General features: G+C 31.1%; 1 protein-coding gene across 5 annotated transcripts in view; it reads left to right on the forward strand.

Annotated features, from left to right (window-relative positions):
* LOC119604013 (putative uncharacterized protein DDB_G0289263) overlaps window positions 1–12,700 on the forward strand; it is a 280,690-nt gene that overhangs the window by 203,436 nt on the left and 64,554 nt on the right. For all 5 annotated transcript variants that reach the window (XM_037956336.1, XM_037956340.1, XM_037956337.1 and 2 more), the window contains one exon: window positions 8,082–8,387. In XM_037956336.1, the coding sequence (XP_037812264.1) occupies window positions 8,082–8,387 (306 nt within the window). The remainder of the gene's footprint in view (window positions 1–8,081; window positions 8,388–12,700) is intronic.

The following is a 12,700-nucleotide window of genomic DNA, read 5'->3' on the forward strand; positions in this document are numbered from 1 at the left end:
TAGCTGTAATAGTTTCCCAAATATCATACGGGAGGTACCACACCCCCTACTGCTAAGTCCGCCAATTTATTACCGAAATGTTTATATAAAAATTTATCAAAGTTCATACAAAATTTGAGAATTTTACCTCTAATACTTTTGCAGTTAAACGATTTTTCTTCATATTGCAGATACCACGCCTCCTATTGCTTATCCGCCCATTTTTTAACCTTAATGTTCATATTGATACTAAATTGGCTCAGAAAAAATTTGAGCGCTCTAGCTGTTATATTTTCTTAGATATACTAATTTAAGATTTTCTTTATATGAGACTTGCCACGCCCACTAAAGCTATAACGTCCATTTAATTCCTAAATATGGATGTCAAAGTTGTTCGTGCAAAATTTAATGGCTCTTTTAATATCTATATTTATTTTGAATGTGAGCATGGCAACTCGTCCACTTGAAATTTTGAAGTAAAAAGTTGCCTATTGTTCCTTACAGACTTACGCGAAATCACTGAAAATTTCGGGAACATCGGTCCAGCCTTTTAGCCATCTATAGACTTCAAACAAACCCAAAAAAGGCATAGAAAACATGATGTAATGTAGATTTAGCGCTGGTCAGTCCTCTATAAAGGTATATTTAGGTCTCTGGGCTTCGACTTATGCCTGTGTTGTAATATTTAGAAGGTAGTGAATTTCATTTTTTAGATTTTCAATGTAGACAGACCCCAGGTCCGTTTTGTCTGCCAATTTAGAACCATAGGCGTAAAAATTGATTCCTACAGGTATTTTCCCTGATGTTCCCTAATGTAAGAGCCGCCCGGCCTCATATCTTATGTATGATTAAATTGGGGAAATATCCAGCATAATTCCCAGAGCTTTAGCTAACACTTGCACTGATAACGAATGTGCTTTCAACAACTTACAAACTGATACCCTTATTCAATCCTTAGAACAGTTTCGTGATGATCGGGCGCTCCATGTCTGGATTAACTTAAGAAATAGATAGAATAGATTAATCATGCTTATTTAATAGTCTATCTAGAACTCTAACCGGGAATGAACATAGACTTATTTGTCCAATATGAAACTGATGTCATTAACTTCAATCTACTTGTGTAGAAGGGCCAAGGAGACCTTGAACGGGGCCTTAAACTAGGCTCAACCATAAGTGTTAACCCAACGAAGTCTGAAATCAGTCTTTTCATAAGAAAGACAAAAAACCCTCAATGACAGAGATAAGTATTTAGATCAGGAATAATCATTGAGCAAAAATAAAAATGTAGACAACACATAGAGTATAGGACCAGCAATTCTCAACAGTGCTAAAGGCACACATGCCTACCAGAGACACATTGCCATAGAGTAGCGTAATTAGATCTATTCTAACTTTTGATTCAATTAGCTGATTAACTTTTTGGGCAAAAATTGTAATAAAAATCGATTACAACGAACGTGTTGCTTGAGTATCAGTAGGCCCATGAGCTATTTCCTAGCGAATGATAACCTTTGTGTTGCGATGTCCACTGATGTACCCTTGACATAAGCATGTTGCCTATGTTTAAGGTTTATGTCTGACATTATTCTTTTAACCATATTATCGGATGGTCGATAACAAGGTCTTGGCCAATGACTTTGGAAAGATCAAAGAATGTGAATATTTTCAAATGTCCCTACAAATATTAAAATATTCTAAATTCTTATAAGACCCCCAATCTTTAAACCAACTTTTTGGGTAATTTTCAGATAAAATATATGTTTTTATTGAAGTGTCGTCAGTTATTTATGTTTTGATCTATAACTGACTGACACTGATCATTTTCACATTGTAAAATACTATTACTTATTCTTGGGTATACTTGTCAGCTTCCCCAGCATCATATTTTGCATTAATGGCACAATTAAAACAAACAAATATTGGTTGTTTAGTTTCTTCATTTGTTTGTTTGTTTTAATTGTACTATAAATGCAAAAATTTGATGCTGGGAAATTCAATTTAAAAACATTCAAAACAGACACCGACACTTGTACATTTATTTATTCACACAATAAATATACACAAACAACAACAAACTCTAACAATTTCGCCATTAACAAGATTTATTAACGGTTTTCTGTTTAGTATTTTAATCTGTGGCGGTTTATTGTAACACATCCATCCATCCAACTATCTGTACATATCTTATAACCAACATACGTGTTTGAATAGTAAATGATGACTACGTTTGTAGTATGTGACTTTTGTTTAAATACGAAAATTTCCAAATAAATACCCATACATACAAACTGACTTTAACAATTGTTTGTTTAAAAGATGAAAACAAAAGTGAATCTTCTTTTTTTGTTTAAAATTTTTTTAATGTTTTCATTTTTATTTTAATCTTTACAAATGCAAAAAGTGAAATGTTTACTTAAAATTTAAAATTTGCATAATATTTTTTGGTTGTTTAATTTTTTTGGCAAATATATTCATAATATTTGGTTGGTTTTTATAAGAAATGATTTTAAATAGTATTTTTATGTTATTTTAACACATTATTAAAATTATTTGTAATATAGTAATATTTATTTATTGCTTGTTTCTGTGTGTATGCGTATTTACTAATACTTACAAGCAACCGAAGAAAACAATTATCAAAATCTTAAAAATTTAATGTCTCCATTAAATTTAAAATATTTACAACAAGTGTTGTAGTATTAGTTAAATTAAATATGTATGTCTGTATAATGGTTAAAGTTCAATTAACTTGTTTAACTAAGCCAGAAGGTAATAATTATGTGTACGTTTTAAAATCTTAAAGTAGCAATTGTCTGGAAAATAATGACTATATCGCAAAAAAAGTAATCTGCTTAGAAATGGGAAAATTCTAAGGGTTTTTAAAACAGTAGATAGATAGATAGATAGATAGATAGATAGCTAGATAGATCGACATAGATAATAGAAGATAGATAGATAGATAGATAGATAATAGATAGATAGATAGATGATAGATAGATAGATATAGATCTATCAGTAGATAGATGATAGATAATGATAGATAGATAGATGATAGATAGATAGATAGATAGCTGATATAGTAGATATGAGATATATAGATAGATAGATATATGATAGATAGATAGATGTATATAAGATAGATAGATATAGATGATAATATAGAAGATAGATAGATAGATAGATACTCGATAGATAGATAGATAGATAGATTATAGATAGATAGATAGATAGATGATAGATAGATAGATAGATAGTAGATAGATAGATAGATAGATAGATAGATAGATGAAGTAGATAGATAATGGTAGATAGAGATAGATAGATATAGATAGATAGATAGATAGGATAGAGATAGATAGATAGATAGATAGGATCGAGATCGTAGCTAGATAGATAGATAGATAGAATCGATAGATCTTTAGCTAGATCGATCGTACTAGTAGATGCTCGCTCGCTCGCTCGCTCGCTCGCTCGCTCGCTCGCTCGCTCGCTCGCTCGCTCGCTCGCGCTCGCTCGCTCGCTCTCTCGCTCGCTCGCTCGCTCGCTCGCTCGCTCGCTCGCTCGCTCGCTCGCTCGCTGGCTCGCTCGCTGGCTCTCTCTCTCGCTCGCTCGCTCGCTCGCTCGCTCGCTCGCTCGCTCGCTCGCTCGCTCGCTCGCTCGCTCGCTCGCTCGCTCGGTCGCTCGCTCGCTCGCTCGCGCTCGCTCGCTCGCTCGCTCGCTCGCTCGCTCGCTGCTGCTCGCTCGCTCCTCGCTCGCTCGCTCGCTCGCTCGCTCGCTCGCTCGCTCGCTCGCTCGCTCGCTCGCTCGCTCGCTCGCTCGCTCGCTCGCTCGCTCGCTCCTCGCTCGCTCGCTCGCTGCTCGCTCGCTGGCTCGCTCGCTCGCTCGCTCGCTCGCTCGCTCGCTCGCTCGCTCGCTCGCTCGCTCGCTCGCTCGCTCGCTCGCTCGCTCGCTCGCTCGCTCGCTCGCTCGCTGCTCGCTCGCTCGCTCGCTCGCTCGCTCGCTCGCTCGCTCGCTCGCTCGCTCGCTCGCTCGCTCGCTCGCTCGCTCGCTCGCTGCTCGCTCTCGGCTCTCGCTCGCTCGCTCGCTCGCTCGCTCGCTCGCTGCTCGCTCGCTCGCTCGCTAGCTCGCTCGCTCGCTCCTCGCTCGCTCTCTCGCTCGCTCGCTCGCTCGCTCGTCTCGCTCGCTCGCTCGCTCGCTCGCTCCCTCGCTCGCTCGCTCGGTCGCTCGCTCGGTCGCTCGCTCGCTCGCTCGCTCGCTCTATTGATTGATTGCTAGCTAGAATACCGGCTACTCCCCTTATAACTGATAATCATGTCAGCTTTTCGTTAAATCGAAAAATTCGTTGTATCGGAATTATATTTCTTAGTAAATGTATGTTTATATTTAATGAACAAAAAACAATTTAATTCAATATATAAAATTATCTTTTTAAATTTTATTCCAAACAACTAATAAGAACGCAAAAGTTTTTTTCAATTTTGAACATCTGTCTGTTTGAATAAATAGTTGAAAAATAGTTCCCACCTCTTTCCTTCATTTCATTTAATTTATTAGATCCAAAATTAATCAAAAAGATAAAATTAAAATTTTTTAAGAAAAAAACTGAATTTGAGAATAGATAATTTTGTCTTATGCCATGATGGGATATCATCGTCCTCTTCGAAATAATTTGTTTAGCTGCAAAATTTTATTAATTGCACGTGTCCGATTTAAACTTTATTGATGCAAAACTTATCGTTAACTTCGCATCTTGCAGATTCAGATTGTAAAAAAAGTGAATGCTTTTTATCGATAGGTGAGACATGCTAACTAACAATGTGCGTTATATCGGATTTTCGTTAAAATGAGATTCATTATACCGGGATTTGCCTGTATACTCTAACTTATAATACTCGTACTTTTCATTTTTCTTCATTTACAACAACGGAATTTTATAACAGTTTTCTGCAATAAATTTATTAGAAAATGAAATCAAAACCCATTAAAATTTTCTCAAGAAATTAAACAACACTCAATGTGTACATATGTAATAAAAGTAATGAACATAAAACAAGTGTAAATGAAAAAAAAAAACTTTTACTTTTAGTTCTTATTTTGTTTTATATTTTTTCGGTGCTTTAATTTTTAAGAACGAGACACCTTTAAGACTATATTCATTCGGCTTCACTCTATATAGCAGCTCAAAATATAAAACATTATTAGTAGAGCATGTAAATGTAAAAATTTTTTTTAAAGAAATAAAGAAATTTTGTAGATTTTGTTAAATTAAATAAATATTTGGGTAACTGCTTAACTCAGAAGAATACTAGTTAAAAAGTGTAAATAATTTAATTAGTAGTGTGTATAACTAAAAAGTGATATATATTTATAAAGTAATTATTTTTGTTTTCATTAGGGATGTAACTAAAATTAGGCGCAAATGCTAGTTTGATGCTTATTGGAGTGATAACACATTGAGAGGTTAAGAACTATACCGGTATAAAATTTTCCAAAGATATGCAATATTTTAACGGAATATTTATGTATGTCGGCCCTATATGAATTAAAGCACTCGATATATATCGTTTAAATTCTTCGTGGGCTATATTAAGTACCTTTAAAACTCTCAATATAAAACATGTAGCCCTAATGTACATATTTTTCTTATCTGATATGTACATTAATTTTTATACACAGTTGAGTGTAAAAAGAGCGTGTAAAATTTAAATAATTTTTCAGTTTTAACTTAATTGGGAAAGTTTTTCTTCGTAAATTTGATTAAAAAGTACAAAAGCACTGACATTAATATTTAAATGTTAACAAAATCTTAAACCAGAGTTAAACAAGAAAATAATTAGAATTAAGTAAAAATACATATGTAATTTCATATTTATATGATATGAACAAATTTTCCAAACTTATATATATTGAACAAATTTACAAGTTTGTTCCAGTTTTTAGGAATTTTCCAAATTTTTCCTTTTATAGGAAAATATTAATAAATATCTTATTTTAGGAAATATTCGACCTTTTTTTTGTATTTTTCGGAATTTGACAACCAATTTTTATTTTTATAAAACTTTGATTAATATTTTTATTTTTAGAAAATTTTATTTTTCATTTTTAGAAAATTAAATTTTTCAGTTTTAGACAACTTTCTCTTTTTTTAGAAAAATGTTGATACCTTTTCTATTTATAGAACATTTTTAATAAATTACCCATTTTTAGAAATTTTTTGGTAAATTATTAATAAATTCCCCATTTTGAGAAAATTTTCTATATTTTTTAAAATTTTAGAAAATTTTCAATAAATTTAATATATTTATAAAATTTTCAATATATTTCCTATTTTTAGAAAATTTTCTATAAATTTCTTATTTTTAAATTTTCTATTCCTTCCTTCCAATTTTAGAAAATTTTCAATATATTTCCTATTATTATTTATTAATAATAATAATTAATTATAATAATTATTAATTATTAATAAATTCCACATTTTTATAAAATTTTTGAATTTTTTTTTAAACTTAAGAAAATTTTCAATAAATTTTATATTTTTAGGAAATTTTTAGATAAATTTTATAGTTTTATAAAATTTTCAATATATTTCCTATTTTGAGAAAATTTTCGATAAATTTCTTATTTTTAGGAAATTTTCGATAAATTTTCTATTCCTTCCTTCCAATTTTGGAAATTTTTTAATATATTTCCTATTTTTAGAAAATTGTTGATAAATTTTTATTTTAGGAAATTTTTGATTAATTTTCTATTCCTTCCAATTTAAAAAAAAATTAATTTTCAATAAAGTTCCCACTTTTCGAAAAGTTTCGATTTTTAAGAATTTTTCAATAAATTTTCTATTTTTAGGAAATTTTCAATATATTTTCTATTTTTAGAAAATTTTCGATAAAATTTCTATTTCCTACGAAACTTTAGAAAATTTTCAATAAATGTTCGACATTTCGAAAATTTTAGATTTTTTAAGAAATTTTCAATAAATATTCTATTTGTAGAAAATTTTCAATATATATCCTATTTTTAAAAATTTTTCGATAAATATCTTATTTTTCAATTAAATTTCTATTTCCTACGAAACTTTAAACAATTTTCAATAAATTTCCCAATTTTCCAAAATTTTCGATAAAAGGTCGGATTCTTAAGAAAATTTCAAAATTTTTGATTAAATTTCTATTTTAAGAAAATTTTCAACAATTTTTCTTTAGAGAATATTCGATAGATTTTCTATTTTAAGGAAATTTTCGATTTGTTATCGATTTTCTATTTTTTGGAAATTTTCAAAAAATTTCCTTCTTATTTTAGAAGAATTTCAATACGTTTCCCATTTTTAGAAAATTTTCAGGAAATTTTTTTTATTTTTAGTAAATTTTCAATGTATTTCCCTTCCATTTTAAAAAAAATTTAATAAATTTTATATTTTTAAGAAAAATTCAATAAATTTTCTATTTTTAGCAAATTTTCGATTGACTTTCTTTCTGTTCTATCGAAAAAATTTGCCATTTTTAGAAAAAGTTTAATTTTCTACATATTTTAATTTTTTTATTTCTCAATTTTTACAAAATATTTGATAATTTTTCTTTAATTTTCTGTTTTTTTTTTTATATAAATTCTTTTTATATTTTATAAATTAATAAATAAATAAATAAATTCTTGCGTAATATTTTATATTTTTAGGAAATTTTCGATAAATTTTGCTATTTTTTTAGAAAAATTTCCATAAAATGTTCTTTAATTTTTTTTTTTTTTGTTAAAATTTCCATATTTTTAAAAAATTTCATAAGTTTTTAATAAATTTCTCTTAGATTCTTCATGAGATGTTAATCAAGCTTGTTGCTTAAGTCTTTTGTTTTACTTCATAGTATCATTTAATGCAAAAGCCTAAAAGTTGGCTATAACATTTCTTACATTTCTTAAACTCTACTTGCCACACAAATTGTTTTAAATAGAAAACTAAAGCATACTTTTATGCTTTTTAAAAAGAAAACTAGTGTTGTAAAACATTTTTTTTGTACAACAAAACGAAAATGCAACACAATTTTTTAGAAACATAAATTTTCTTTACAGTTTTCTTTAATTTTCCTTATTTTCTTTTGTATTTCCAGAACAACCAATGATTACGCGCCACCTCAATTAAATGCCAGCAACCTGCAAAATTTTAATCAACACAATAACAACAACACTAGTAATAATTGTAACAATAACAGCAGTAACAACAACAACAACAGCAATAATAATAAAAGTACGAAAATGCATTCCCATCAATTGGATACATATTCCGATTCAATGCACTCGGGCAGTATTTCTTCGGTGGAAAGGCCCAATGGAGGCGCATTAGCGCTGCATTATGCAGCAGCCAGAGGTTGTTTAGATTGCGTGCAACTATTGGTAGCAGCATCAGCAGATATTTGGTAAGTCTAACCTAAATATTTTGTCTTAAAAACTAATTTTTATATTTTGGCAAAAAAAAAAACAATTGTTTTAACAAGTAAACCATTAAATTAAGATTTATAGTTAGTTATGGATTTTATTCGTTTCTTTCAAAAAGTGAAATTTTCTTAACAACAATTTAAGTGTTTGATTTTTAATAAGGTTAAATATTAGCACAAAAACTAAAACGTTTTTGATTTGATTGATTTAAATGAATAGCTTATTAACTTTGTTTATATTGCAACAAGTTTCTTGTCTAGTTTAACTAATAATTTTTCATCATTATTTTTAATGTTTGCTACTTGCCAAAGAGTTTCTTTAGTTAGTTTCATTGTTATTATAACAAACAAAATTATGTTAACAAGTGTTCTACTTGCCACACATTAATTAAAATATTACAATCATTTTTCATTCAATAAACAACAAACACAACAAAAAAAAAAAAGAGATTGTTTAGTTTTTCTTAAGACATTTTGGGTGTTTCATGAAAAACTATTTAAACGTTTAGCTTGTCTTAAGCAACTCTTGTTTCTTAAGTCTTTTGTTTCTTTAGCTTTGCTTAATATCTAATTGAATTGTTTGTTTAATTATTTATAAATAAAGCTTTTATAATTTATAATAAATGGTTTAAAACAATTAGATATTGTTATTTTTCCATTTTACCATTAAATTTGTATTTAATGTAATAATGTTAAGTTAATTGGTGTTAATCAAATTTGTTTATTAGAGTTGTGATTTTTCTTTTTTTAAATAATAAGTAGTTATTGTTTTAAAGAGGTTATTTCTTTTATTTAAACGTTTAAAATTGATTGATTTCATTGACTTCAACATTGGTATAGGTTATACATACATATAGGTTATTTACTTACTATTAGAGTAAAAAAAATAGACTTCTAAAGGAAAAACTATAAAAATGTCAATTATATCACAAATATAATCGTTTTTATTGAGATATTAAAGATAATTATTAATCGCTTCCTTATATACCTGAATTAGGAGAGATCTCTTTTTAACTAATTGTTTAGCTTAGCTAACTCTTGTTTTTTATAAAAATGTTAGCAAATTAATTTTCTTTAAATTTTTTTCGCCGTTTTCATTTGTACATATAAAATATTTTGATAAAACGTTTTGATCATTATCAATTATGATCACTGGGTGGAAAAAGAAGACGATGCCAAAAGATAAAACAAGAAAAATTAAGAACAAGAATGTTCTTAAGAAATTCTTAGATATTTTTTAAGCGGATCGCACCGACATTGTATATGAAGAATTTAGTAGCCAAAGTTGCAAGCTTGAATAAAACATAACTAACAGTAATTGCACAGTGGATGGGTTTACAATATAATATCAAATTAAAATTAAAACTCTACTGAAGAATGGTTAATCTTAATTTAAATATATTTATTTATATCAAGGGTATCTGACCATAAGTCTGAAATACTTGCCAACGACAAAGATCTAAACGGAAACAGTAAAGTATTGCTCTAACCCAACCTTAATTATGCCAAAATTTGGGAGCAGCCAACGAGTTACAATACACTCGATGATGCACGACAGTTCTTCCCGATGATTTAATGGTCCATTACAAAAGAAGATGTTATGGCAAATTACACAGGAAAAAATTTAAGAAAGTCGAAAGCCAGAGGATTGAGTAGCGCTGAATCTCTCCATCATGTCAGGCTTTCCAGAGCTTCATGAAGTTTGGAAAAAAACTCCTAACTCCTAACTAACACAGCACAAAGATACGCTTATTTATAAAATCTCTTATGACATCTAAATGTCAAATCTGTCGACTTTAAAATTAAGGTTGACAACTTTTATATTTGGGTTCAGTGCTGCTCAGTTCTTCAGAAAGGTGTACTTTGGTCTCTGGATTAACAATTTTGTAGCCTTTATAGCTTTATTGGGTTGAAAGGAGGATGAATAATACGGATCCGAAGAAATACACCAGAAATACACAATACGCTATCGTTATGTTCTCCTTTGCATGGAAAATGTTGGTGGAACAAACCTTATATGTATCTCTCGCACGTTGAAAACAATAGAACACATTCTATGAAGGTATTCAGGTCAATTATGAACAATTATTCAAAGGGAGCTTGTTCCCTCTTGCGTGCTTTAGTTATAGAAGAGGGAACAAACTTTCAGAGAGTTTATTATTTAGAATTGGCCTAATTATCGTTCAGAAACGAAATATTCTAAACGTACCTCCTTAGAATTTTCCAATCAGTATTCCTGAGTGATGTAATATCTGGAGGCTTCCTCCTCACATTATGATCTCATAAGTAGATACTCAATAAGTTTCCTTAATTCATGACTCAAGTGCTGACGGCGAATGCAATTTATGCATCATCCGAGAAAGTTAACATATTATAAAAGATAAACCTCAAAATCTAAAGGGGTCCAAGATTAAGCAGAAAAAAAAAAGGAAATTTTCTCGCTGTGAAGTTGTTATACTCGTATCTGAGATAATTCTTCACCCTATGACATAAGATATCATGCATTCTTCTCCCATACGATAACACCTCAAGCAGTACTGCCGTTTTAGAGAATTCCATTTTTAACATAGGACATCATTATATCGCTAAGATGCAGAAAGTTTCGATAAGAAGGAATTAAACAGAAGATATAGCACTTTGTTCTTAAGGATTCCTTGTTTAACTTTAGTCGATTTTGAGCAGTTATTTACTACAAAGTTTAATATTGGATCATCATCTCTTTGTTCAAATCGGAAAGACTCTGATATAAAATTTTGAATTATGTGCCAACAAAGCGTTTTGATTTACTTCTTCAAAAAATTGCCACTCACGTAGATCGATTGCTTACCGAAGTTTATGGCAAATGTGTTCCATTGCTTGATGGTTTATGCGATTCAGAAGTGGTGATTTTCACACTGAAGATGAAGGTTGCCCAGGCCAACCAAAAATGTTTGAAGATTAAGATTTGTAGGCATTATTCCATGAAGATTGTAGTTAAACTCAACAAGAGCTTGCCAAACTATTGGCAGGATCGCAGATAGAATGTTTTGGTCAGTAAGAATCGGTTGTTACACGGATGGCTCTAAATTGGGGGACAAAGTGGGACTGGGGTTCTATATTGAAGACCCAGTAACTGAAATATACCACCGTTTACCAAATCATAACACAAGCTTCCAGGCAGAAGTACGAGCATTAACGGAATGCGTAAATTGGATTAGAATAAATATGGCGCCCACAGCGCTTAATATATTTACCGACAGCCAGTAGGCAATTAGGGCGATATCAGATGATAGAATTTAATCTAAGACTGTATTGGATTGTAAGAAAGCTTTAACTGAATACTCTCCCAGAAGTAAGGTTTACATCGTATGGGTACCAGCCCACTCGGGAGTAGTCGGCAACGAAAGGGCGAATGTAATAGCTTTAAAGGGAACGCAAAACCATTCGACGCAACAAAAGCTGAACTAAAAATATGGGTGAGAGAATCCCATAAGGCCTCTTGGAATAATGAAACAGTGGGTAGAACCATGAAGATCCTATGGGGTGACACTGATGAGAGCAAGACGAAAAATCTCCTCAAAATTAGCAAGTCTGAAATTAGTATGATGGTACGTATTCTGAGTGGACACACAGGATTACTAGCACATCTATGCAAAATTGGACTTGCGGATTCAGACTAATGTAGAGCACAGTGAAACTCTGGAGTACTTTCTTTGCCACTGCCAGGCATTCGTCGAAGTTAGATCCAAGATCTTAGAAGTGATGTTATTCCGGAAATAACATTCCTAACTAAGACTGATTGGAAGATTCTTAGGAATTACGTTCAGGAAACTGAGTTTCTGAACACTGAAAAATTATTCATTCAGTGAACTTTTTTTTCATGATAAGGAGCAGATTTGATGTAGTATACATCATCCTATCAACCTAACCTAATCTATTGGCAGTTACTGAACAATAACTTTGAATTGCATGCTAGCAATAGGACCCATATCAAATTAAGGAAATTTTGTCCGAAATGCTGATTTAACGCAAACTTGCGATGGAAAATGAATCTAGTACGATAATATAAAGCATGAGGAATCGTATGTGAATCCCGGCAGACCACCCGAATTGACTCAAAATCCATATTCCTTGGTTCTACAGTAATGCTCTGTACTACAGTATTTGGTAGTACCAAAAGGTTCCTATTTATTATGGGCAAATGATTCGTTTGAAAAGCGTATGTAGAATGAGGTGGTTGGAAAGTTTTCCCACCACCTTATAACCCAGACCATGCCCACCCCGACTACTATTTGTTTCGATCGATGCAGAATGCA

This window comes from Lucilia sericata, unplaced genomic scaffold (genome assembly GCF_015586225.1).
Source record: "Lucilia sericata isolate MDLA Ls3-8-SP2 unplaced genomic scaffold, ASM1558622v1 Contig000353F_arrow, whole genome shotgun sequence".
Classification (NCBI taxonomy): domain Eukaryota; kingdom Metazoa; phylum Arthropoda; class Insecta; order Diptera; family Calliphoridae; genus Lucilia; species Lucilia sericata.